This window comes from Oryza glaberrima, chromosome 1, assembly GCF_000147395.1.
Source record: "Oryza glaberrima chromosome 1, OglaRS2, whole genome shotgun sequence".
Classification (NCBI taxonomy): domain Eukaryota; kingdom Viridiplantae; phylum Streptophyta; class Magnoliopsida; order Poales; family Poaceae; genus Oryza; species Oryza glaberrima.
In genome coordinates this window covers 6,722,749-6,749,612 of record NC_068326.1, presented here as the reverse complement: position 1 = coordinate 6,749,612, position 26,864 = coordinate 6,722,749, and the positions used below count along the sequence as shown (strand labels likewise).

At 43.8% G+C, this 26,864-nt stretch overlaps 4 protein-coding genes across 4 annotated transcripts; 2 read left to right on the top strand and 2 right to left on the bottom strand.

Annotated features, from left to right (window-relative positions):
- Positions 1 to 251: 251 nt before the first annotated feature.
- Positions 252 to 5,151, top strand: LOC127777584 (putative ubiquitin-conjugating enzyme E2 39). Its single transcript, XM_052304193.1, has 8 exons — positions 252 to 567; positions 1,246 to 1,335; positions 2,192 to 2,218; positions 2,557 to 2,795; positions 2,884 to 2,947; positions 3,564 to 3,703; positions 3,798 to 4,109; positions 4,697 to 5,151. The coding sequence occupies exons 2-8, from the start codon at positions 1,275 to 1,277 to the stop codon at positions 4,976 to 4,978; spliced, it is 1,125 nt and encodes a 374-aa protein (XP_052160153.1). The 5' UTR covers positions 252 to 567; positions 1,246 to 1,274; the 3' UTR covers positions 4,979 to 5,151.
- A 791-nt stretch (positions 5,152 to 5,942) lies between these two features.
- On the bottom strand, positions 5,943 to 9,964 carry LOC127777554 (serine/threonine-protein kinase AGC1-7-like). The gene is made up of 3 exons (XM_052304164.1): positions 9,662 to 9,964; positions 7,606 to 8,330; positions 5,943 to 7,127 (listed from the first exon to the last, which is right to left on the bottom strand). The coding sequence occupies exons 2-3, from the start codon at positions 8,328 to 8,330 to the stop codon at positions 6,248 to 6,250; spliced, it is 1,605 nt and encodes a 534-aa protein (XP_052160124.1). The 5' UTR covers positions 9,662 to 9,964; the 3' UTR covers positions 5,943 to 6,247.
- A 6,051-nt stretch (positions 9,965 to 16,015) lies between these two features.
- On the top strand, positions 16,016 to 20,699 carry LOC127777565 (cyclin-A1-1). The gene is made up of 11 exons (XM_052304174.1): positions 16,016 to 16,367; positions 17,215 to 17,623; positions 17,730 to 17,863; positions 18,592 to 18,684; positions 18,780 to 18,913; positions 19,001 to 19,076; positions 19,141 to 19,217; positions 19,299 to 19,332; positions 19,418 to 19,567; positions 19,677 to 19,811; positions 19,893 to 20,699. The coding sequence occupies exons 1-11, from the start codon at positions 16,155 to 16,157 to the stop codon at positions 19,962 to 19,964; spliced, it is 1,527 nt and encodes a 508-aa protein (XP_052160134.1). The 5' UTR covers positions 16,016 to 16,154; the 3' UTR covers positions 19,965 to 20,699.
- A 642-nt stretch (positions 20,700 to 21,341) lies between these two features.
- On the bottom strand, positions 21,342 to 25,306 carry LOC127777594 (uncharacterized). Its single transcript, XM_052304200.1, has 7 exons — positions 25,156 to 25,306; positions 23,735 to 24,138; positions 22,853 to 22,953; positions 22,216 to 22,285; positions 22,032 to 22,059; positions 21,892 to 21,949; positions 21,342 to 21,716 (listed from the first exon to the last, which is right to left on the bottom strand). The coding sequence occupies exons 2-7, from the start codon at positions 23,885 to 23,887 to the stop codon at positions 21,620 to 21,622; spliced, it is 507 nt and encodes a 168-aa protein (XP_052160160.1). The 5' UTR covers positions 23,888 to 24,138; positions 25,156 to 25,306; the 3' UTR covers positions 21,342 to 21,619.
- Positions 25,307 to 26,864: the final 1,558 nt, after the last annotated feature.

Genomic DNA, 26,864 nt, shown 5'->3' with positions numbered 1-26,864 from the left:
GATAAAATTTTATGTATATGTTTTTAGCAATTTAGACACTAACGATAAGAAATAAACTTGGACGAAAAATAAAAAAAATAATTTCATGCAAGGGAAACGCGCTTGGCCGTAGCGGTCGTCTGATTGGGGGAAAGCGCCAGACTTCCGTTCTCCCGAACGAGACGTCGCGTGGCAGCACGCCCCAATTCCGGTACACCACGAGACGCACGACGCCGTCCGTGCGACGCAGCGGCGGAGAGATACTAGTAGGAGTAGTAGTACTACACTTTTGCTTGGTTCTTTTCCTCGCGGGGCACGCAAGGGTGCGGTCCGTGTGATGACCCACCCCCTCCTCGCGGCCGGTCATTGCGCCTCTCGCCTCGCCTCCATCTCTCTCGCTCTACGCGGCGCAGTGGAAGTGGTAGGCAACGCAGCAGCAGCGGGAAGTGTCCCTGTGTCCGTCTCCGCTTCTCCTCCTGCCTCCTGCCTGCAGTCCCGTCTCTCCACCGACTGCAACTAAAACCCTCCTCCTCCGGCCCCTCTCCACTGCAGAGCAGAGCGCGACCACCACCTCAGACAAACCCCGAGGTTTTCTTCTTCTTCTTCTTGATCGATGCAGCCAGCAGCCGTCGTTCTTGCGGGGAAAGGGTTCTTTTTTCTTTTTCTTTTTTTTTTTGACTGTTGATCGGGGATTATCACCACCTTCGTGCGATCTCTCGTTTTTCTCTCTGTGGAATTGGGGGTGGTGGATGGATGGATGGATGATACTCCTGTTCATAGATGGCGACGGTCCAAGTTTATTCCTTTTAATTTTTTATTTTTTTGTTCTGTTGCTGTAGTTGCCGTTTCTTGGCTTCTTGCTTTCAATGCGTTCTCTCTTCTCCTTTTTTTTTCTTTCTTTTTTTTTTGTTGCTGTTGTTGTTGTCTGTTCTTGGGGGTAATGGTGTCCCGATCGTATTGGACAAGCCTTCGTGTATGTCACTGATTGGAATTGGAGTGTGGAGTTAGACGCCGACAGGTGAGGCAGATGAACCAGAGTTCCAACCCAAAAAAGTTCACTGATGAAGTGGTGTAAATAAAAGTAAATAAAAGGGAGAAAATACTAGTTGCTTGGGGGAGTTGGGATTCTCCAAAAGATAGTGATTTTTTTTCTTCCTTTTTGGTTACGCTTGGTGAGAAGATGATTTTATTTTGGAGATGGTGGACGACGCCTATTTCTGTTTTTCTGGCTGTCTAATTCTGACGATGGCGTCTCATGTTTTTCAGGTGCGTTTTGCGTGAAGCGGGTTTTAAGGATGGTTCTAAACAAGGTGCTCGAGCTGTTTTGTGTGAAGAAGAAGGATTCCAAGAAGAAAGGTGCTGTACAGCTGCACTACTGCCCCTATTTAACATCATCTTTACATCAGCTGCTTCTGTTTGTTTGATTGATCCAAGGATGCTTTCCTCTTTTGATGGCATATTATTAGTTGTCTTGTGTACTGTTTCTTCCATGAATTCTGCATTTTTTTAAAAAGAAAATATGAATGTGTTTTCCGGTGAAAGGATAATGCAGATTAATGAGGTGGTCATAATGGATTAAAATTGTTGCTAATTGTGGCTGCTGTACATTGGTCTGGATTGCTATACCAGATGCTTCAAAGTATACCAAAATGTGATGTGTAAAGTATAAACTTAATCTTGACAAATTCAGAGTGCTATTAGGCTCCGTTCGGTAGTCTAAGTTGCCAACTCCTCCTCCTCGTTTTCCCCACGCACGCTTTTCAAACTGCTAAACGGTGCATTTTTTGTAAAAAGTTTCTACATGAAAGTTGCTTAAAAAATCATACTAATCCATTTTTTTAAAAAAATTAGCTAAAACTTAATTAATCACACGCTAAAATGCTTCTTCGTTTTACGTGCCGGGGAGTGAGGGTTCCCAACCCTCACTCCCGAACACAGCCTTAGTGTGGTTGGATACATCCACTGGAGAGTGAACTAGTGGATAGTCTGGTGTTATGAATCCATGAGTCTTGGTTGTCAACACTGTTTTGAAGTTTGTTAAACTGTATAAAGAAAAAACAAACTTAATATTTCATTAGCCTGTATACCCAGCCACAAACTCTGCATCTGCCTCTGAAGCACGGAGTTCTTCTCATTTTGTTTCAGAAAGATAAAATCAAGTGTTTTGCTCTTCTGCCTGGCGTTTTCTAATAAAAGAATATTTTTCATGCAGGCAAAGCCATTAATCCTCTTTGTAAAGGTATCTTTTCATGCAACTTGTTCCTCCTTATTTGTTTTAGTAATTCTCATGCTTCATGTTGCTGAACCTGTTTTTTAAAGAATAAAATCAATGAAAATTTAGGGTCCTCCCCTCCCGTTCCCCAAAAGGGGGATATTTGTTACTTTAACAGAACTACACATTATCTAAATGTTCATCACTCTGCTTTTCTGCCAGTAGTTAGTACTGATGCCAAGTACACCTCTTTTTTTGCAGTTAAGCGAGCTTCCATATCCCATTCTGTATCTCTGTCTTTAAGATTGATGTGCTTTTTTTTTATAACATCGTGGTTTGAAATTAGTTACTCTACTGACTTTCAGTTGCCGCTCCACACCCCACTGCAAATGTCAGTACAAACAACAGCCTTTTGGATCCCTTTTCAAGTGGGAATGGTACTGTGCTATTAGTGCAAAAACATGAGCCTGAATGTTCAAGTGTTGTATCATCAATGACAAGGACAGAATATGGATCTGAAAGTGATGGTTACAATTTGTTTAACCAATTTGATGTTGTGCAAGATTTTTCTGATCATTACTATGCAAAGAATTCACCAGGGAAGGTAAGCTGTGCCGCTTTATGAATTCTATTTCTATCACTAGATCCAACTGTGAATTAATTTCCTGTCTTTACTTGTGACCACCGACCAGACCTCCAAAGATTGGGTGAAGACAATCCAAAATGAATGGAAGCTTCTACAGAAAGATCTACCTGGTCAGTACATGCTTTTATATGGCAAATCAATGTATGCATTTTTATCAAACCGCCAGTGCCTAGATGGTGAATACATATAATGGTCCTTTCTTATACTAGACCTGCTGTTTTATGCCAATTGTATCTGATCACATGCCAACAGAATACATTTGAGATATTTCTAGACTTAAAGATAGTTGGATGCTCTGTATGGGTTATACCAATTTGCTTGTGTGGTTTGGAGTCTTGGCATGACTGGTGCTGAGTCCCAAACTAGCTAATGACATTGTCTAGGTTTGATGTATAAAATACTTTATTGGTGCCGTATCTATTAGTTTCTGTTGTGTGCCACATATCTTTTAGTTATGGTCTGCATTTGTCACCCTTTTCCATGTAATCTTGTCATAGCAGCATATAACATGTATTCAGAAATTAATCTTTTTTAAGTTTGGGGAATGGGACAAATAGAAATTAATCTCTACATATATCAAATCATGTCACCGAAGGGTATCACAAGTATCATTACATACAATTTACTTTTGTGCCTTAAATCTTTCGTTTAGAGGAGCTGTGCCTGAAATTATATGATGTCTTCGGTACTAGAAACTTGCATCTCAGCATGGTTTCAATCATGCAGAATCTATCTATGTTAGAGCTTATGAGGATAGGATTGATCTGCTGAGGGCTGCTATTGTTGGGCCAGCTGGAACTCCATATCATGATGGTCTGTTCTTCTTTGATGTTCGCTTTCCTTCTGAATACCCACAATCTCCACCGGTATGTAACCACTTCACACACGCTTTCCACCATTATTTTCATGTTACTACCATCATTAATATAACCTCTTTAAAATCATATCCAACGTGTGCAGAAAGTTCATTACCATTCGGGTGGGCTTCGGCTAAATCCAAACTTGTATGAGAGTGGGAAAGTTTGCCTTAGCCTGCTGAACACCTGGTGGGGTACTGGATGCGAGAAGTGGGGCAAGTCAAAATCAACCATACTGCAGGTGCTGGTTTCCATCCAGGGTCTTGTGTTGAATGATAAACCATACTTTAATGAGCCAGGCAACAAAAATTCGGCTAATACAGCTCCTGGAGAAAAGTACTCGTTGGCTTATAATCAGACTGCCTTCCTACTATCCTGCAGGACAATGATGTATTCACTTCGGAAGCCTCCAAAGGTAACTACAGAACCCCATCTCTTGTCAAGTTAAAAGTGGTAATTTCACAAGTCTCCGTGCTGGAAAAGATAGTAATAGAAGAATTTCAGCTGTCAGGGTTATAGCAGTGCTTCTACAGTTATCCAGATAAATGAACTGCTCTCTGTGCCTATATGCTTTTAAATACTGATATACAGTTAGGAAACTACTATAACAATTAGTCATGCTGTACCAACCATACTTGTCACTCCGTGAAACTCTTTAGCAGGCATCCAGTTGCCAGGAGAGCGGTTTTCCGGCTGGAAAATTGTGTTGTGTTGCGTCATGAAATTGCCAACTTCAAAATTTATACATGGCACATTTAACTAACAAAGACAGGCATTGTGATAATGTATTTTGGAGTGTTGGCAGTATGTTATTGCAAATAAACAGCTGAATAAGTGAGCGCATCAGCGCAAGAACTTTTGTTTCTGAAACATCTTCAGTTCATCACCATATGTACCTTCAAAGTCCTATAAACACAATTCAGTTCCATATACCTCTTGCAGTGCTGTTCTTTTTCTTGATGAGATCGATTCGCTCTCACACACACCTTTCATTCACTGCAGCATTTTGAGTCCCTTGTTGCACGCCACTTCCATGAGCGTGAGCGCGTCATCCTGGATGCGTGCAACGCATACATATCTGGCGCAGTTGTTGGATCATCCTCTGCGAAGGGCACCAAGCATCCCCGCGACAACAACAGATCGTTTGCAGATTTCAAGAAGTCACTGGAGAAGTACTCTGAACTGCTCAGGAAGGACTTGGCCGCGAACCGCACACACTTCCTGAAACTGACAAGAGACTCGCCGGCTGCCGCAGATGAGATCGTTGAGTGTACCAGCAGCTAGAATCGTCAGAGCATTTGACCATTGCAGTTCACCTGCCTAACTCAAAAGTGAAAATGGTGTATAGATCATAGCACTCGTTACACATACTTTGTAGGTTTTTTGTTTGGAGGCAAGATCGTTCGGATTAATTATGCAAGAATTCGGGTTGAGTTCAGTGCTAGCCATTTTGTTTAGTAGCTGTTTCTGGTGATACACCATTTGAATGATCGAAACGTGGTCCAATTCTGCCAGCCTAGTCTTGAACCTGTTGCATTTTGAATTTTTAACAGAACCTGTTGCACTAGTTTATATATGCCTATATTTACGTGGTAACAGACAGAGCAGAGCGTGTTCTATCTTTGGTTTTGAATGCATTTTGATGACGTTTATCTACTCTAAGACATTATTATTTATGCTCGAAATTGTAAAGTACCGCAAATTTGGTTTGTGCGGAGGTTTTGCCAGGGTTCCAAATATGAAATGAAATATTCACAGTAGACATCGATGCCGGTCTGGTTTGTGAGGCCTCTTGAACAACAGATCAAGTCAAAATCAAACTAAGGGTGTGTTTAATTCATACCAAAATTGGAAGTTTGATTGAAATTGGAACGATGTGACGGAAAAGTTGGAAGTTTGTGTGTGTAGGAAAGTTTTGATGTGATGGAAAAGTTGGAAGTTTGAAGAAAAAATTGGGAACTAAACCAGGCCTAAAATTTAAATTTTTGCAAAATTTTTCTGGGTTTTACTAGTTTTTTTTGTTGGTAACCACAATTACCGACCTGGGGAGCGGTTTTTTTAGCCTACATTGCATTTGTAAACCCTTTATCATCTAAGAGCAAGTTTAAACTGATGAAACTCACGTAGATAATTTTTTTTTAAGACTGCAAAGCAAGTTTGATCAGCTAAGCTATAGCCTATAATAACAGAGGAACATCTGCATGAGTCGATTTTGTTCAGCTAAGTTGTATAGTAAGAAATGAACATCTGCATGAGGCAGGTTTGATCAGCCAACAAATGAGCTGCATATGAGGCAAGCTTGATCAGCTAAAGAAATGAACATCTGCATGCATCTGTCAGTTGTGTAACAGAGAATATTTTACAGTTCATTAATCATTGTTAGCAACAAGCTAGTATCACATTGTTTGTACATGTGTATACCAGGATTCCAAGAATCATGTATGGGTGTACTGTAATTAAGGAGCAATACAACAGTAACAAAGAATCAAAGACTGTATATATTTTTTCTGTATCTAAATGTATTTCAGTTCCTAGAAATACTCACAGATCGAGCTAGAAATACTCGAAGTCGCCGGAGGAGGAATCGCTCGCCGCCGGCTTGGCCACCTTCGTCGGCGCCGCCGGCTTCTCCCTCACGCCGAACTGGCTGAAGTCGACGGGGTCAGGCACCGATGGCGGGTGGGCGCTGCGCACGAGCGCCCAGTTGACGCCCTCGAAGAAGGGATGCTGCTTGATCTCGGTGGCGCCCCTCCTCGACGCGATCCTCTTGCCGGGGTCCTTCACCAGGAGGCCCCGGATGAGGTCCCGCGCGACGCCGCTCGCCGCCGCCGGCGCCGGGAACGCGCCGCCGTCGGGGAACCGGAGCGGCTGCTCGACGACGTTGCAGAGCGTTGCGCGGTTGCTGCTCCCCTTGAACGGCGTCATGCCGTGGAGGAGCTCGTAGAGGAACACCCCGAACGTCCACCAGTCGACGGCGCTGCCGTGCCCCTCGCCGCGGATGATCTCCGGCGCCAGGTACTCGTGCGTGCCCACGAACGACATGGACCGCGCGTCCGTCGGCTCCGCGTTGAACTCCAGCGGCGAGCCGTGGAGGAGCCCCAGGTCCGACTTGGACGTCTTGCGGCTCCTCTTGGGGAGGATCCGCGGCAAGAACGCCGACGGCTGCATGCAGCCGACGCCGACGCCGACGCCCTCGCCGTCGCCGCCGCCGCCACCGGCGGCGAGGCCCTTCACGACGCCGTTGGCGCCCGCGTGCACCGACGACGACTTCACCAGCATCGGGCACACGGAGCACCGCAGCGACAGGTCGAAGTCGGAGAGCATGATGTGGCCGTCGTCCCGGACAAGGACGTTCTCGGGCTTGAGGTCCCTGTACACAATGCCTAGCATGTGCAGGTACTCCAGCGCAAGCAACACCTCGGATGCGTAGAACCTGATGAAGAAAAACATTCAGAGACTTTCAGAATCATGGTGAGCAAATGATTTAGAGTAAGGCAATTTACACCGAGTTACCAGGGTGTTTTGAAATACTCTGCAATTTGTACTATGCTGCATCGTACTACATCGTTGTGAAATCTTGTAAAATATCAGTGGAACTTATGAGGCTTCTTCAATTTAGACCATGCTTCAGAAAATTCCATTCAGATTTTTATAAAATTTCTTGAAATTTATATAGGTTTAAGGATGTGTCCTAGTGTTAAGTGAAACTTACTTCGATAATCCCCGGTGTAAAGCTAAAACATGTGCTAAACCTCATGTAAAGGAAAAACAAAGTAGCACGTTTTACCTGGTGTAAAGTGCAAATTTACTCAATGACATATATCCATGTCAATGTGCAAGCATTGTATGTAGTATGTTGAGGCAAAGAGGATATATGCTGGAGTGATCTTGAAAATGTGACCAAAACCAACCTTGCAGCTTGCTCGTTGAAATGCTTGTTGAGCTGCCTCTGCCGGAGCGAATGGAGGTTGCCGCCGGAGCAATACTCCATGACGAGGCAGTAGAACTTGTCGGTCTCGAAGTGCGTGTACAACGTAGGGAGGAACGGATGATCAAGGAGGCCGAGGATATCCCTCTCGGTCTGTGCCCTGACCAGCTTGTTCCTGCTGATGAGCGACTCCTTGTCCATCACCTTCATCGCGAAGAAGGCGTCGGTGTCCCTGAGCTCCACGAGGTAGACGCTGCCGATGTCGCCGTAGCCGAGCCGCTTGAGGAGCCTGAAGTGGACGAGGCCGAGGGGGCAGTCCACGGAGCTGGCCGACCGGACGGCGTCCCACCGGCTGTCGCCGCCGGTGTGCCGCTTCGCCTGGCCGTAGCTGAAGCTGTCCAGGCTGTTGCTTCTCGCGATGCTGCTTCTGTCCACGCTGATCGCTGGCGATTTCGTGGTCGTCGTGACGGTCGCTGCTTCGGATCTTGGAGCTGATGATGCTGAATTCTGCGCTGGATTTGGGGTTGTTTTGTCAGCTTGATCCGGTTTCTTCTTGGAGCGTGCTGTTGGTTTGGAGGCTGAGGATCGATTGGCTGAAACACCTGACTGATTCCGATCTAATTTGCCATTGGGGACTGCATTTCCACGGGTATTGAAATCCATTCTGTCATTCGTTATGGACAGCTTGTTGTATGACATGGAGTTCATCTGAAACTTGCACAAAATGCACAGATTAGGATAGTAACAAATCAGTGATGATAATGGTTTATTGATCATTTACTGCCTGACCTCATAAGTATCAGCCAGAAGCAGAATTCAATGGATTTCAAAATCAAGCAGAATGTGAGACAACAGAATTTGTTCCAGATACATTTATATGGAACTCAAACAGACAAGGCCAATGAACAAGAGCATCTCCAAGAACGGTAAATGCAGGTCCGACAAATGCATATATACGGATCATCAGATCATATGCGTTCACCTTTTTTTTAATTCTTTTTTTTCTTTTTACATTTCCCCATGTCTCCTATAGCATACTGTCCATCATGATAGTTTTTCAATATCGAGCCAAACAGGGCATACTATGTGTTTAGAATATAATACAACATGCAGGTATATATAATATAGGTCGTGCAAATGTCTTGAACGCATCACAAAATATACTTTTGAAGCTTTATAATTGAAAAAAAAAAGAATCAGCTAGAACAACAAAAGGCACATCTATACTTGATCCGTTTTGAGTTGCTTTGAACAAAACAACATGTGTGCCATTTCCTACCAAAGGTCAAACCAGCACGTCGACATGATCACGATGCCCAAAATTGTAAATTCTAACTAAACAGATACAAACGAACATATTAAATACTCCCTCCGTTTTTTAATAGATGACGCCGTTGACTTTTTCTCACATGTTTAACTATTCGTCTTATTCAAAAAATTTACGTAATTATAATTTATTTTGTTATGAGTTGTTTTATTACTTATAGTACTTTAAGTTTGATTTATATCTTATACATTTACATAAAATTTTTGAAAAAGACGAATAGTCAAACATGTGAGAAAAAGTCAACGGCGTCATCTATTAAAAAACGGAGGTAGTATAAACCAATCAAACTGAAGAACTGAGGGGCTGTTTGGATGCTTGCTTCAGTTTACCAAAGTTCTATAGCTAAGGTGTGGCATGCCACAATTTATGTGGCTAAGAAATTCTTGGCCACAAGTTAGGCAAATGTTGGCAAAGGTATGTGCCTATGACAAGTGGGGTCACAAAATTAAAAAGTGTGGCATGACAAAGATGTGGCAATCAAGCAAACACTAGGCTAAATTGGTTAAAGTAGCTTGCCAAAGTTATGGCAAAGTATGGTCACCATCCAAACAACCCCTGAACCTAACCGATCGATACCCAATTCCCTACCTCCCCAATGCATGGGAGAGAAGAAAAAAAAAAGAGAATTCATCATCCGCAGAAGAATCTCCCACCAATCACAACAAATTCGAGCAAAGAATGGTCACACAAGCAAAGAACGAAATTTACGGACCTAGCAGTGACCGAACCAACGGCGGCCTTCAAGCTCCACGGCGAGACATCGCGGTGACAGAAGAGAGGCCAAGGCGCGCAAGGTCCATGGACGCACCGCGGTCGCGGCGGCCGGCAAGGGATCGATGAGCCCGCATCCAGCGGCGGCGGGACGGCCTGGATGTGGGTGCGGAGGAGGAGGAGGAGGAGGAGGAGAGGGTGGGGCGAGAATAGGTGGATGGAGAGGAGGAGAGGAGAGGAGAGGAGAGGAGGCATCGGCTAAATTTAAGAGGACGCGCGCGCGCGTGGGGCGGCGGCGGCGGGGGGAGGAGAAGAGTGGAGAAGAGAAGAGGAGAGGCGGTGGTGGAAGCGGTCGTGTCGTCGGCAGGGGAGATGGCCAAGCGGCGGCGGTGTTCCCGAGAGGCTCCGGTCTCCGGCGTACGGCCGGCGGCGGCGCTGGGAGTGTGGTTAGGTGGGCTTGCTTCGACGGCCCAAGGCCCAGGTTACGTTGCTATACGTCATGGTTCCATACGATTTTTTGATCCAGATTGTAATTCTTCGTGATGAGGAGGAGAAAAATATCATCATTACTCCAGGTAAAGTGATTTATTTATTTATTGTGAAAAAAATTGATTTATATAGCAATGACGTAGCATTATATGAAGAGAAATTCTACATTTTGCTATTGGTAGGCGATCGATCATATGAATTGTCATCGACAAACATGGAATATGTTGGTCGGGAATAAGTTCACTTTTACTCCCTTAGAAGTGACACAAATCTAATCCATCACCAATTTGACTCCCTAAGCGGTTTTGGAGGACGGTTTTGCTGATGTGGCACCTACGTGGCGGTATTGACCGGGTCTTCTTTACACGTGGTGTTGACGTTGTGCTTAAGTGCCATTAGAATTAAAAAATATGTGTGGGACCCATTAGTCATTCACACAAAAAGAAACATGGGCCCACTGACATGTGGAGCCCACATGCCAGTCCTCCCTGACTCCTACCTTTTTCCTCCTCCGTCTCTCCCCTTCTTCTTCCCCTTCGGCCTGTGGCGCGTGGTGGCAGAGGAAGTGACAAAGGACAGCAACGGGCGGGAGCAGGCCGACAACGGCAAGGGAGTTGGGTGGCGAGCGGGGGAGGAGGTGGGGGGCGCGGCTCACCGCGAGGAGCAGGACGATGTGGTCGCAGCGCCGGCAGAGTGATGTGGTCGCGGCGGCGGGGTTCCCGGCGAGCCGCGCAGACGAGGGGGAGCAGCGAGCCACGCAGACGAGGGGGAAGAGGCGGTGGCGCAGCGGCGTGAGGGCGGAGGCGAAGCACACGACCGGCCTGCACGCCATGGTGGCGGTGGCAGACGTTGTCGAGGAGATCCCCCACCTCACCCTATCCATGACAGCCACCGCCAAATGCCGCCGCCGTCTTCACTCCCCGCCACGCTCGCGTCTCCTCCGCTCGCCGCCGGCTCCACTTGCCCACCGTCGCGCGCCACAACCGCCTTTCCACCGTCTCCCAACCGCCGGACACCGCCGCCTCTACTCCTGATTGCCGGACGCCACCGCCGTCACTACCGCTCTAGTGGTGAAGAGAAAGGTTGGGGGAGAGAATGAAAGAAGGGAGAGAGAGGGAGGAGGAAGAAGGGTAGGAGAGAGGATGACATGTGGGATCCACATGTCATCCTTTGTGTGAATGATAAATGAATTATTTTTTTAATTCTAATGCCACTTAAGCGCCACGTCAACGCCACGTGTAAAGAAGAGCCAGTCAATACCGCCACGTAGGCGCCACATCAGCAAAAAAAACCGCCCTCCAAAACCGCCAAGGGAGTCAAATTGCACCGGTTTCAATAGTTCGGGGGTCGAGATATTTAGTTTTACGGGTTAGGGTCATAGATTAGATTTGGGTCACATTTTAAGGGAGTCAAAGTGAACTTATTCCATGTTGGTTGCCTACACTAACCCAAGTGAGCCTAGTGGGTGCAAGCACTCCAATAGCCCAACAACCCGCCTCCTCCTCTCTCTACATTACCTTTTTCTCGATCATTCGATCCCCATGGCTCCACGCCTTCACCCACCATGCACGTGAAGACATGAGAGCGAGCGAGTGAGCACGTCCTTCCTCCGATGAGCTCACTGCACCTCTCTTCGGTGAGCCCCCTTCTACCCTAGTGAGCTTCCACTAACGAAGAAGAGGAGATGCAAACGAGCTACCTCTCTCAGGTGACGAAGGGCTCACTCCGGCGAGCTTCACCACCAGGTCAGTTCTTTTCTCCACCAGCACCCCCCACCGTGTCGCCGCCGACCTCGCCGACGCCGAAGGGCATCACCATGCCAATGAGGCCCGCCTGGCCGGGCTCCTTCCCTTCCCATACGCCTCACTTTGCTCCACACCAACACCAGCCCACCACCCGCTGCCAGCCTCTCAGATGCCTTGCCACCCGTCCTTGTCCACCACCCACCGCCTGTCTATTGCCTCCTAGGCCATCCCTCTAAACCCGATCCTCCACTTTCCCCTCCCAAGTGCCAACCTCCCCCTCCCACCCTACCCATGAAATCCTAACCCTAACCCGACATTTGTCGTTATGTTATTGGAAAGCATTCGCGAGATGCCCATGTTGAGAGCGTTCGCACATTAGGCTTTCCGCACTAACCTTGTGCAAAGAGTCCATTTTTCCTTACAAGTGAAATATCAGCCAATACTTTACATATAGACATGACCTCATGCCAATAAGGACAAGTATCTCACTGCCACGCTAGCAGGGCCTAGCTTTCTCAAACTTTGTTAGGTCGTTCACAGTGCGGTATCGTGTCGCGTGGATTCATCGTGCCATGTAGGACAAGTGTTGGGGTGGAAGAGAGGGAAGATGGGGGACCATGGTTTTGTGAGGTTGCTCGGATCCTAGTAAAGAACCAAGTCCATCAACTGAAAAGCCTGCAAAGGAGGAGGAGGAGGAGAGAGAGAGAGAGAGAGAGAGAGAGAGAGAGAGGAGGTCTAGACCACCCATACCAAGCCCCAGGAGGCGGCGGCGAAGGAAGCTCGATGATGGTGGCGACGATAGCTCGATGATGGCGGCGATCATCACGCGCCACCGAGCTCACCAGATCCAGCATGGGGCTCGCCGGATCTGGCCTCGGGAGGTGGCGGCGGCAGTGGCTCGACGACGGCAATGACAACGACAGTGGGACCACCTGACAATTTCTGACGAGGTTCGAGCGTCCAAATAAGGCTTCGCGTTCTTCTTTCAGGCACGACCCACGCCAAGCTGGCTCAGAATCTCCGAGCTGGTGAGGCGAGTCCAAACGCCAAGTCACCGCACTGTGAATGGCCTTACTAGCGCCGGTGTTGCTAGCACACTGGTGCAATTGCAATACAGGGGTGCGACGTACAGGGACAAACCACGCAGGACCTGAAGGAGGAGGAATAAACTAATTTCTGTTAGTAGTTTTGTATGGGATCCACCCTTTTGTTTTAGGGAGGTGATTTTACCCAATCTAATGGAAAGAGAACCATTTTCACACCTTAAATTTTGTTTAGGATTCCCATAAACAGATTTTGGGGGTAAGATTTAGCCATTCTCTTAGGCTGCGTTCGGGAGGAGGGGTTAGAAACCCCTTCTCCCTGGCACACAAAACAAAGCACGTGTTGTTGCATAACTAATTAAAGTACCGTATTAGCTATTTTTTTAAAAAAGATTAATTTGATTTTTTAAGCAACTTTCATATAGAAACATTTTGTAAAAAAATGCACCGTTTAGCAGTTTGAAAAGCGTGCGCGCGGAAAACGAGGGAGAGGGGTTGGGAACTTGGAGATAAGAACACAACCTTATAGCAAGTTTAATAGTATAGCCAACTACTAGCTCCAATTCATCTATAGCCAATCTAATAGCTCACTTATACAATAGTTACATACTACACTATTAACACCTGGTTACACCTGTCATACACATAGCGTCTTGGAGTCCGTGTTACAGCTGGTTACAAATCTGTAGCCCGCTACTCTTCTCTCTCCTTATTTATCTCCTTAAAATATGTTTATAACTGGCTTATAGTGTGCTATTGTACCTGCTCTTAGTGATGCTCTAAGGCTGTGTTTGAGGGAGAGGGGATTGGGAAGATACGCAAAACGAGGTGAGCCATTAGCGCATGATTAATTGAGTATTAACTATTTTAAACTTCAAAAATGGATTAATATGATTTTTTAAAGAAACTTTTCTATAGAAAATTGTTGCAAAAAACACACCGTTTAGCAGTTTGGAAAGCGTGCGCGTGAAAAACGAGATGCTTTTCTTTCTCAATCCCCCATATCGCCCAGGAATGAACGAAGCCTAAGAACAATAGTGTTTCGTTCCCACCAAATTCCAAGGTTGTACTCCAAGGATCTTCAATACACAAAGCACTTGCATTTCTTTTCATGGAAAAAAAATAGTACTACCGTTCTATTCCTACGAACAATTCAATTCTCCCCGAAAAGGTATTACCCTAAATCAAGAGAATAGAATCACACACGTATCCTTTTTAGCATTTAGTCTCATTTACAACATAGGATTTGCCTTCTATTTTTAGAGAAGCTATCAAATCATTTCCTACAAAATCCAAAGATAAAAAAAAGATGTGCAAGTGCAAACACAAACATACTATGCGATTTTTCCACACCCCGTTCACCAGTTCACTACGCACGCATGAACAAACGGTCACTGAACAAACGGCATCGCGGCCACGGCGACAGGCAGGTGGGCCCCCCACGTTGTCTGTCTGCCTCGCCCTCAACGTTCTTTTTGAACTTTTTGAAATTTGAACGAACGCACACCCCGAGATCCCAAATCACACTCTCCTAGTCCTCCCCCAATCAGTTCAAAAAAAAAAAAAGAAGATTCAAATCCAGATGAAGCCCCTTCCGCTCACCTCCCCGGTAATCCTCTCACCCTTCTGCCCTCTCACCCAGACGAGGTGGGGCCCAGCACGCTCCTCCAAGCGAGGGCGTTTCCCCGCCGTCGCTGAGCGGATGGACGGCTGGGATGGATCGAAGATTCAAACGTGCCCGTTTCCCTCCACTAGATGTGGCGATAAACAAATGGGGATTTGTTTTTTTCTTCTTCTTTTTTTTTTTTGAATAAAGAAAGGGAGCGCACCGTTGAAGGTTGAACAGAACACTCCATCCACGCAGCCTTTTGCTGTTGCTTTGCTCTCTTTCCATGCAGTAAGTACATTGATGAGTGATGACCTCTTTCTTGGTCCTCCCTAAATTGCACTGTGACAAAGGAGTCCTCCACCACCATCTCACCCTGGGGATTCAGATTTCAAAATTCAAAAACAGAAGCAGGAGTATCAACTGGCCACAAGGGACAAAAGTCAAATCTTAATCTTAGTGCTTTGACAGTTGATGATTTGAGAGTCAATGAACAGGAATTTGGAATAACCAAAGCAAAAAAATGAAACATTGTCCATGTGAAACTGTGGCCGCAAAGTTTTCTATAGGTGCAGGATTAGGTAAATGGTGTTTATATAGGGTATTTTCATTGGCAATATTGTGCCATTATGGCGTAATTAAATTTTTCCATAGTAGCCTTTCACACAGTTAAGAAAGGTTTAATCTTACGTTTTGACCCGTCTATTAATTATTAATTATAAATATATATAAAACATGTCTATTAGGACATATTTTAAACTTTCCGACCGTTGGACATTATTTTAAACTTCTCAACCGTTAGTTATAAACAATATATGGTATTATATCATGGTACTCCCTCAAATATTAAAAACATGTCGTTTTTGACACATTTTGAACTTCCCGACTGTTGTACACATTTTAAACTCCTCGACCGTTAGTTATAAATATCCGGCATGTATGGAGTAACAGAGTAACGCCTTCAATCTTTAAAACACGTCGTTTTGCACAAAGTTCCAGACCTTCCTGTCCGTTTGTAATAAATCTCCGGTATGATACTTGTAGTATCATAGCGCTCCATCCACTATCGAAAAACAAAGTTATTTTGGACACACTCCAAGCTAAAAACATGAATATCTAAGCATCAATATCATGTTAAATATCCATTACCGTCCACGAACAAAAGAAGTAACACATTGCAATCAATTCAGCTCTACATCCACAATATCCATAAAAAAACGGTCGGAAACATAATAACCCACCCACGAGGCGACCGAATAACTAAAAACCGTTTACGGATAAAATAACCGCAACCCAACCCGATGATTATTAGTAGCAAGGTTGAAGCACATGCCACTGCTTGAAATTTGAACAACTGAACTGCTTACCAGTACAACCCTAGAAGAAAATGTGAGTAGAATGGTAGGCCCTAAACTGCAAAGAATCGAAAGTACAGGGTGTATTCTTAAAGTAGCACTCCTCCCCCTTTTCTTTCATCCCCTACCCTCCCCTCTCCTCCCAATCCCCCTGGCCTCTGTCGGGAAGAGCACCCAAACCCTCGCTTCCGCCCTCGCAAACCCTAGCGCCCGGAGGAGGAGGAGGTGGGTTGCGGTGGTAGTTTGCAGTCCGCCGATGTCGAGCAACCTAGCAGCCTCCCGCCGCTCGTCGTCGTCGTCCTCGGTGGCGGCGGCGGCGGCGGCGGCGGCGAAGCGACCCGCGGTGGGGGAGGGAGGAGGAGGAGGGAAGGCGGCAGCGGGCGCCGCCGCGGCAAAGAAGCGCGTGGCGCTTAGCAACATCAGCAACGTCGCCGCTGGTGGTGGCGCCCCAGGGAAGGCCGGCAATGCGGTGCGTGATGGATCGCTTGTGGGGGGGTTGGGGAGTTTCTTTTTTCTTTTCTCGAAGGCTTTGTTATTTGCGCGGTTTGGGTTCGAGATCTTTCGGTCCGTGATGTGGTTGGAATGGTTTTTGGGGTGGCCTTCTTACTTTCTTTTGCTTTTGGTGGTTCCTCCTGGGCTCTTGGGACGGATCGAGTTCGCTTTTCTGCAGTTCTTGGATTGGGGGATTTCTTGATTCGGAAATTGCCGAAGCGATCTGTATATGATTTTGCTTCTTTTTTTTTCCATCTTTGTGGTGGGCATATGCCTTGATCTGTTGGTTTCAAGCGAAAAATAGTGTTTCTTGAATCCGTCTTCTTGAGTTCTTCCAGAGTACAAGATTTTCGTTTCTTCAATTTCTCGTTGTTTAACCTACAAACGGTTCTTCTCTTCCAATCCCCAAGATTTTCTTGCCTTTTGGTTTTCTAATTGCTGTTCCCATTCAAATTTGGACCTCTGCCAAATTTTTCCTTGCTGATTTTGAGGATTCTCCTCTTTCAATCCACAAGATTTTTCCTTGCTGATTTTGAGGCTTCTTTTCATGGTTATTTGATTGATTGATTTCTTGGGGAGCATCCATGGTCAACAGGTATAAAGTTTATTGGCACCTTCAAAAGTTCAAAAATCAAGCTTTCTTGGTATTTGTGAAGTGTTTTGTACGTTTGCTTGCTTTGGAATCTTCTATTGGTAATATGATACTTGCGTGCTGCTAATGTTTCTAAATTTTTATTCCTTTTCATGCTTGTGGTCTGTGGAATCCCAAATGAACAGATTGAAATAAATTATAAATTGATTTCTCTTGTCCCATCCTCCTGCAGAAGTTGAATTTAGCTGCCTCAGCTGCACCAGTGAAGAAGGGATCTTTGGCCAGTGGCCGCAATGTGGGCACGAATCGGGCCTCGGCGGTGAAATCGGCTTCCGCCAAGCCGGCTCCGGCCATATCCCGCCATGAGAGCGCCACACAGAAGGAGTCTGTTCTTCCTCCTAAAGTGCCTAGCATTGTGCCGACTGCTGCACTGGCACCTGTCACTGTACCCTGCAGCAGCTTCGTCTCCCCTATGCATTCAGGAGATTCAGTTTCGGTTGACGAGACGATGTCGACGTGTGACTCAATGAAAAGCCCAGAATTTGAGTACATTGATAATGGGGATTCCTCCTCAGTTCTAGGTTCCTTGCAGCGAAGAGCAAACGAAAACCTGCGTATCTCAGAGGATAGAGATGTCGAAGGTGTGTTTTGGTTGCTGAAATGCACAGTTATAGCTAGAAAAATTTGTGCTATATGGTGCATTCTATTGGAATGGTTGATCGATCTTATCCCTTGTTTGTTTCGCAGAAACTAAGTGGAAGAAGGATGCTCCTTCCCCAATGGAAATCGACCAAATTTGTGATGTTGACAATAACTACGAGGATCCGCAGTTGTGTGCTACTCTTGCTTCTGATATCTACATGCACTTGCGCGAGGCTGAGGTAATACATTCTTGTCTACACCTTATTTCTCTGAAAACATTTCCCTTGAGCACCTTATTGTAGTATGCTTTCATAGGAAGGCTTTGTTTTGCTTCCTCATGATTTGGGACTTGATTGCATCCATATGAAACACAAGTAAAAAAAGTTTACTTTGATGAGACCATAAATTAAGAAGAGAATAAGTGCACATCACTGATATAAGGCAGTATTCCAATGTAATTTATCAGGATATTTTTCACATTTCACCACAATCCGTTCTTTTCTGCTTTTCGCTTTGTTGGTGCACCTTATCATCTAATACCAGACATGCTTTGTGACCATCAATTTTCAGTAGTTTTGTTCTGCATATTGTGTAAACACCTTACATAAAACATTCTAGAATACTTTTTTTTTCTGAATAGTGGGTTCCATTTAACGGCCATCATATTGAAATTCCTTATAGAACCAGTAGAAGCACATCATATGTTATGAGCACCGGTGAGCGAACAAATTAGGTATGAGTGGGACACAGGAGGTCGAGAAATTGTAATGGAGTTATCTGCTTAAAGCATTGACTGAACCGATGAATTGATACATTTCAATTGTTGTAATCAATGCTCTTGAAGTATTTTTCAATTGCTCATTGTTTTTGCTGTGACATGGATTTCAAATCTGACCTGAGCACAGTGGTTTCAAATCTAGGTTGAATTTCATATTTACATTGTGATTTTCTATTTGACTTGAAGCAGACCAGGAAACGTCCATCAACTGATTTTATGGAAACAATCCAAAAGGATGTAAACCCAAGCATGAGAGCGATCCTGATAGACTGGCTTGTGGAAGTAAGCTTTTATACCAAACAAATTTTTTTAGTTGATTGGAGCCTAAAGACCACAATCGTTACTTACCACTCTATTTGTGCTTTTGCTTTGTGCAGGTAGCTGAAGAATATCGTCTTGTTCCTGATACATTATACCTGACAGTTAACTACATTGATCGTTATCTTTCTGGCAATGAGATCAATCGTCAAAGACTGCAATTACTTGGAGTTGCTTGTATGCTTATTGCTGCGTAAGATCTGACTAGCAATTTTTTTAAATGTGTTTCTCAGTTTGCATCTGAGTTTTGTGTACTGATTTTGGCTTGTTCCTATATCAGAAAATACGAGGAGATATGTGCACCTCAAGTAGAAGAATTCTGCTATATAACTGACAACACATACTTCAGAGATGAGGTTTGTTTTGCATTTCTGTGAGCATTTCTATGTTTATCTCCATGACTAACACATAGATTGTCAGGTTTTGGAAATGGAAGCTTCTGTCCTGAATTACCTGAAGTTTGAAGTGACTGCACCTACAGCAAAATGCTTTTTGAGGTTCTATTCTCTTTCATCTCATCGATGTCTATAATGCTGGAATGAATCGAACTTTAATAACTCTCTTGTTGCCTACAACAGGAGATTTGTCCGTGTTGCACAAGTATCTCATGAGGTGCTGCTCTCTTAATCATCTCCTGCTTGCTGCAATTTCATACTATTTATATGCTGCATTGCATTAACAGCTTTTCATCGTGCAGGATCCAGCATTGCATCTTGAGTTCCTAGCCAATTATGTTGCTGAGCTATCACTGCTGGAGTACAATCTACTTTCTTACCCTCCTTCACTAGTAGCGGCATCAGCTATTTTCCTGGCCAAATTCATACTGCAGCCAGCAAAGCACCCTTGGGTACGTGGTGGCATCATCATATTGAACTTTCCATACATCTTTTATATCACCATTCAAATAAAAAATTTACAAGAGCTAACATATGCTTCTCATTGTGAATTGGAAGCAGAATTCCACCCTTGCTCACTACACACAATACAAGTCGTCAGAGTTAAGCGACTGCGTTAAGGCATTGCACCGCCTTTTCAGTGTTGGTCCTGGGAGTAACCTTCCTGCAATCAGGGAGAAGTATACCCAACATAAGGTATAAACTGCATATCCTCCCCATTTCTTCAGTTATCTGTACTGTTTCTAATGCTGACCTTCTGTACCTTTGTTTCTGCAGTACAAATTTGTGGCGAAGAAGCCCTGCCCACCCTCAATACCGACCGAATTCTTTCGTGACGCAACATGCTGAACTAGAAAAATAAACCAAGGATTAGTTACAGTTGCTGACTGAATTCTTCCTCCAGAGGCACCTATGCCAGGTTGTGCCGTAGACCGTTCAGATAACCTTGATGCAAGGCATGCTGCTTGCCCCCCCCCCCCCCCCCCCCCCCCCCCCCCCCTGTTCTTTCAGGCGGTTTGGCTGAGTGTAGATAGATCGATGCTTCTGCTGTGTGTGGTAACTTTTATGGTACTGATGTGCTTTCTTCTATCTTCTTTTCCCTGTACCTAGATGATCCATGGTTTTCAGTACTTTGTACATCGGAGTCCTGCAGCAAAGCTTTAAACATCTTGTTTGATATTAGCTGCCAACCTGGGCGTCTCCTAGGTTGATGTATGATAGAGTCTCTGTTCGTGTTGCTCTTGTGAAATTCTCAATAAGAGCACCACATTTTCAACAGTGCTCATTCTGAATAAGTGCTACTAGTGTTCTTGATGTTTCTAGTAAAAAATATCAGCTTCAGCTTTTTTTTTTCAACCTGTTCTGTTCTTCTGTTGACAGATATATGCAGCTGATGTGATCGACTTAAACATGATGATTCAGCGAGATTCTTAGATAAAAGCTTCTGACATCTTTTCCAAGAAAGATGTTTTCATGGACAAATGCATTTAAGATTTTGAAAATGAAAAATACTACCTCCATCTCAAAATAAGTGCAGTCGTGGAAACCAGTGTCCAATGCTTGACCGTCCGTCTTATTTGAAAAATTTATGAATTATTTTTTAAAAATAGTCACACATAAAGTACTATTCATGTTTTATCATCTAATAATAATAAAAATAGTAATCATAATTTTTTTTTAAATAAGACGAACAATCAAATATTGAAGATAAATAGTGCAAACCTACACTTATTTTGGGACGGAGGGAGTATTTGTCAATGCAACCTGTTGAAGAAGTGATGCTCAAGCTATTTCCATACTTGAAGCTAAGCACAGCTGTTTAGACATGCATGCCTGCGTGTTGCACCATCATATTGTACTTAGAGCTAATTAATCACCTATACTAATATAAAAAGCATTACTTGTAGTCTTTGCTAGCTACACTAAAAAAAGTGTACACAAATTAACCTCAGGCACCCTGCAATCTAATGGTTGAGATTTCAAGTTCCAGCTTGTCTTGCAATGCAACAGGTGAACTCACAGATTCAACTCCACCTTGGCCCTTGCAAACGTGGCGGTGTGCCGGTGTGCTAGCAACTACACGTCCCAAAATATAAAAACCTATAATCAGATGAGACATTTTTTTCTAGTACTAAGAATCGGCCAATCCAGATTCTCGTCTCGCTGGAGTCTCATCCTCGTCTCACTGGAGTCTGGAATCTATAGCAACGTTGTTTACAGTAAGAGTTAACAGAAATTATCACCGTCTAATTAACCTGCTACTGCTTTACAAAACGGGAGACAATCAGACAACGCCGAGGTGGGTTGAAAAGGAAGAAAATGCAAGCACAGGCAAATGCCGATGATAAGATACTAGATGAGCAAGGCTACTCCCTGGGGAAAAGGCTTTGCTTGCCATGGATTGCAACACAAGATTAAAAAAAATTACAATACAGAAAGAATGATTCGAAGCATGAGTCTAGCAAGGTTAAATCATCACTGAGCTAGGCCTACAACATGTCGAGTTAGAAGTCCTCTTCATCGTCCAGATCTGGATCATTTGATGGCCGTATTCTCTTGCCGTCTCTCCCTCCAGGGCGACCTCCTTTCTTTGGTTTTCCTCTGTCCAAACACACGAGGGGTCAGAACTAGGCAATTCAACTAAAAGGGTTGTTCCTAGAAACACTGGTATTTTTAATATAAAGAAGTGTTAGACAAACACTGCCCCTGGCAAGAATGTATGTAAAGTTGAGAACGATAGCACATTTTTTGCCGCAAAAGTAATCTGAGCACTTACTGCCCGTTTGCAGGAGTGGTTGCGCCTTTCGAACGACCTGATCCATATTCTCTTCCATCTGCCAGGATGCAGCTGGTATTGAGCCCAGAGTCTCAATTGTTCCTGGTTTCAGCTTAATGAAAACAAGAAAGAGAACTTACCATCTCGTCCAGCCATATGTTCGTCGACCTGGAATGAATAAAAAATAATGGTATGTATTAGCAACCTCACAAATATCGGTATAGCACAGGGGGAATAACAATCATCGATCAAAGCAAACCAACAGATTAAAAAAACGGGCACTGGCTTTTCAGTGGCATTAGGATTTAGGATCATTAGTCATACCGCTGGAGATGTAACCGATGACAGGGAGAACAGCCTCTCATCAGCCTGGAACTTCCTGGAGCGCTTGAGACTGAAATTAATAAGACAGAAACTGTCATAACTAATTCTATGTGACCTATTAGCAGAACAGGCATGATAAAACATTTGCTTGTGCAGAATAATGAACACGGAAGATTATGCCAATGGTTATCATAAATCCAACCCTCCCTTGGTGATGCTAGATAGTGCATATAGAGCACCCCTGCAATTGGCCACAACTGATATAACACTATCATAGCATATTTTGGGTTATGAATCTGTTGTATAATACCTGCCACTGCCACTAGAGTGATCAGAGGATCTTTTGTTCATCTGATCATTAGTAAATAAATTATAAGTGATCAGAGGATTTTTTGTTCAATATCTATAACTATAAATTATTCATCTGAATATTAGCTAAATTATATGTGATCAGAGGCTGGTAGAAAGTTCAAGGGCAGGACAGTAGGTCATTCAATCAACAGTCAGAAGTAAGCAAAGAATGTGGCATGAATTCTGAAGGTTTCGAACTGGTAAGTATACAGTGGGATGTCAAAAGAAAATGAATGAAGACCTCCAAATAGTAAAGGGCATAGCAGTCTAAGAAAAGGTTTCTTACTTGGAAGTGTTCTTTGACGATGATAAGAATGATTCAAAACCCTTTAGCACACTTCCGAATTGATTAGACTCTTGTAGGTAGGTTGTCTCCATTTCATAAACCTGCAACATATGGACATAAACATCATTTGCAGGTTGTATAAGAACAACTCTGTTAAAAGCATGAATAGATATTTTGTTAAATTATGAGTGTTTAATATCATATACAAAACTCCCCCTTAAAGTCAAGCAAAGATGGTTGACATTATAGATCATGTGTTGTTCCTGGTATTAAAGAGCGACTGTTTTGTTCTTTCTAAAAAAACAAATATCTGTGCCATTAAAATACTTGATATGAGAGCAATACCCATTTCCTCCCTTTTTAGGATTATGGTTTCTACTAAACCAAATGCTCCTCTTATTTAATGATTTTGGATGACACACCAAGATTCACCATCACAAACATAGATTGGAAGTTGGACCACATAGTGTAACTTTGAAATACTTTGAATAGAAGTAGCTCATTTGATACTTGTTGCAAATAATTTCTGACTAAGACACAGTAGAAACTCCACATCTTATCTTGATAATAAGAACAGATGGAATTTACAGGTTGTAGCTAACTGATTTTCATTTTTACCCTAGAGCAACAAAGTGTTCTCAGGCACAAAGAACAACATACAAGAAATAGAATGGTCATATTCGACAAGAATATCAAATTGATACTTTCTTCCCTTCCTCCTAATTCTATCCAAATTGTTCGTCACAACTGATCCTCTCTGTGAAATGACAATCAGTGGTCACTGGTCCAGCATATTGGTTCCAAATAGGTTCATATTTCTATCATTCCCAAGGCATTAAGAAAGATTGCACAATAAATTGGGGACTGTGTGTAAGACCTAACCTGGCGCTCTATGGAGCGGAGCTCCTCCTGGAGCTTGGCGCGCTTGCTCATCAGGGCGGAGAGCATCGCTGTGGGGTTCGCGGCCGCCGCCCCCAAGGGCGCAGAGCCTGACGCTGCCTTGTGCGATGCCCCTCCTCCGCCTCCCGAGTCCATGGTTAGGGTTTCTAGGGTTCGAGTTCGTGGTTTGCCTGTTTGGGCGTTCGTTCTGTTTTGGCTCGGACACAGTTCACTGTTGTGGAGACGACTAGCCCCTCCTCTCCAATAATCCGATCGGTCCTCTTAGCCAAGGTAATCAATATCGAGATACTAGGTAGGATCCTTTCTCTTCTTGATTTGATCCTTCTCGATCGGTTTGATCCCTTCTAATGGAGAAAGATTCTTGTTTGCTGCAAGTCACACCTGAGCTGTCAAATGCACATGTGAAAATGTTTAGCAATCAATGCATACATACGCATGAGTATAACACAGAAAAGGTTAATAGAGTATTTAGCAGAAATTTGTGTTTCAATTTTTTTTTCTGTTGATGGATAAATTTCACTCCAAATAACATTATTGGAATACATTTCTGCCTATAATCTAAGATGCACATGTTTTATGAGCGATTTGATCATGACCACAAACATGAGATAATGTCCATACCCTAGTTAGGTGCCCATGTGTTGCAATGGGAAAAGAACATTTGGCTATGTACAATATGAATACCCTAATACTCCTTCCCGTCAGGATTATTTGATCCAAAGTACTGAAGTATCCCGCGCCAAATAATATGACTCGAGGGGCAACAAATGAAACATGCATAACAGTTCAGGACCTTGAGCTGTTGAGCATATAGAAGAAACAAATGATACAACCTATGTCACTTATTATCTACAACACGTTGACCTCTGTAATAACAGAATGACATTATCACCATAGATGGTGAAACTTCCTTGAAAAACACACAAAAACGAAATCCAGAACAAATGTGGATCCCCTGGCAGTGATATCACACAAAACACATAAAAAGGAATGAAACCTCTCTCCCTGGCACAGCAATCAGCACAATCCTTTCTTTTTCTTGATTTGCAAACCCTTTGCAGGCAATTTTAAACATTACGAATTCTCATCAGATCTACAACAGTGCATAACAAAAATAAAAACTACATTATTCCACTGTATGTAAACAAATTAGTGAAATGAGTGAAATAACAGGGGCGGATCCAACTTGGGACATGAGGGTTCAGTTGAACCCCCCAAACTTTTGGGGGAACAACAAACAAACTCAAACTGTTACTTGTATTAAGGTTAAGGCTCTGGAATTAAAAGAAGAGCTTCTTCCAGATCTACAAGAGAAGCTAGGGTTTACGCAAGCAAATTCCGGACAGAAGCACTCCCGGTGGGAGGGAGAGATTAATCATCAGAAAGAGGATGTGGATGCTCACCAGGATCCCTTGCTCGCCGGATGGAGATCGGCGCCCCTCCCCTCCCCTGTTCAGCCGCGAAGGGCGAAAGAAGCGGAGGAGACGACGAGACGGGAGATTTTTTTTTTTTTTCTCTTTTACGCGAAGGGAAGGGGGAAGAGATACTGGAGTACTCCACCTTTAGCTCAGATTTACTATGTTACCCATTATGTGTAGCAGGCCAAATGGGCGGCTCGGCCCATCACGGCAAGGGGCCCGCTGATGGCACGGCAACTGTAATGGGCCGTGCGGTGCCAGGTCTTGGGCAGAACGGCCCAAGGAGGTGTTGGGCCGTGTCGGGCCGGCAGGCTACTGTTGCATGGACCGGTGGCCCACCCACTAGCACGATAACGTTATTCGTGTGAAACTACAGTCGCAAGTTTTCTATAGTAGGTAACACAATTAGGCAAAATTGTGTTTTTTTAAGATGATGGAATAGAATCCAGCCTTTAGTCAATAAGCTACAACCAATTATTACACCAATTCATACAAATAAAATCGCATGGCAAAAAAGTTATAAAAACACGGTCCTAAAAGGTCAGGAACACACACCAAGTACTAAAAACCAACCAAGAAAAAGATCACAAAATTATTAAATTTTATTTGTGAATCTCCATCCAAAGTTGGTAAAAAAAACTGCATAACCGTTGACTCAAGATTACGACATGTAGCTTTTATTAACTTGATATCTTCTTCACACTTTTGCAGTTGTGCTCAGGACCGAAGCCAGTGTGTTGTCCTGAAAAGAACCTGCATATAAGATATAGATGGTGATTTGTCAAAAAAACCATATTATTTCTATTCAACCATAGAGCCTAACATATAGCGGAAGCTCCTACCAGGATAAGTTTACTGGTTTTTTTTTTTTGTCAATCCCAACAAGCCAAGCAAAATTGTGTTTATAAGGGTATTTTTCATTGGCAATATTGTGCCATTATAGCCGTGTTAAAAATTCGCATAATTTCCTTTGGCACAACTAAGAAAGGTTTAACCTTACGTCCCGACCCAAGCATTCGTTGTAGATATCCTGAAACACGAGGTTCGGACCTGTTTTACACTTTTCGACCGTTGGACACATTTTGAATTTATCGGCCATTAGTTATAAATATATGGTCTTATATCATGTTACTCCCTCAAATATTGAAAATATGTTGATTTGGATACATTTTAAACTTCTCGACCTTTGGACACATTTTGAACTTCTCGACCTTTAGTTATAAATATCTGGTATGTACGAGAGCAATGGTTTTAATTTTTAAAACACACCGTTTTGCACAAGTTCCAAACTCCCAAACCTCCTATCAAAGTGCTCCATCCGGTCTTAAAAACAAAGGTCCGGTTTCCCACACAAAAATGTTACACCCTGTCACATCGAACGTTTAAAGTATTAAATATAAGCTAAAAATAACTAATTGTACAGATTGCGAATAATTTGTGAGACGGATCTTTTAAACTTAATTGCTACATGATTTGACAATATGGTGCTACAGTAAACATTTGCTAATGATGGATTAATTAAGTTTAATAAATTAGTCTCACGGTTTACTGACGGATATTGCAATTAGTTTTTTTATTAGTGCCCGAACACCCCATGCGACACCCTATATAATACCCGATCTAACACGCAAAAACTTTACACTCTTGGATCTAAACACCCCCAAAGTTATTTTGGATACTACATTCCAAGTTCA

Bases quoted from the DNA above. Each gene is read 5' to 3' on its own strand.
- LOC127777594 (XM_052304200.1), bottom strand. From the start codon at position 23,887: ATGGACTCGGGAGGCGGAGGAGGGGCATCGCACAAGGCAGCGTCAGGC. The intron at 22,954-23,734 runs GTTAGGTCTTAC...CATATGTTGCAG, and splicing joins TCCGCTCCATAGAGCGCCAG to GTTTATGAAATGGAGACAAC. The intron at 21,950-22,031 runs GTAAGTTCTCTT...GCATCCTGGCAG, and splicing joins ACATATGGCTGGACGAGATG to ATGGAAGAGAATATGGATCA.
- LOC127777565 (XM_052304174.1), top strand. From the start codon at position 16,155: ATGTCGAGCAACCTAGCAGCCTCCCGCCGCTCGTCGTCGTCGTCCTCG. The intron at 19,333-19,417 runs GTGCTGCTCTCT...TTCATCGTGCAG, and splicing joins TTGCACAAGTATCTCATGAG to GATCCAGCATTGCATCTTGA. The intron at 19,568-19,676 runs GTACGTGGTGGC...AATTGGAAGCAG, and splicing joins AGCCAGCAAAGCACCCTTGG to AATTCCACCCTTGCTCACTA.
- LOC127777584 (XM_052304193.1), top strand. From the start codon at position 1,275: ATGGTTCTAAACAAGGTGCTCGAGCTGTTTTGTGTGAAGAAGAAGGAT. The intron at 1,336-2,191 runs GTGCTGTACAGC...TTTTTCATGCAG, and splicing joins GAAGGATTCCAAGAAGAAAG to GCAAAGCCATTAATCCTCTT. The intron at 2,219-2,556 runs GTATCTTTTCAT...ACTGACTTTCAG, and splicing joins CATTAATCCTCTTTGTAAAG to TTGCCGCTCCACACCCCACT.
- LOC127777554 (XM_052304164.1), bottom strand. From the start codon at position 8,330: ATGAACTCCATGTCATACAACAAGCTGTCCATAACGAATGACAGAATG. The intron at 7,128-7,605 runs GTTGGTTTTGGT...TTTCTTCATCAG, and splicing joins TTCAACGAGCAAGCTGCAAG to GTTCTACGCATCCGAGGTGT.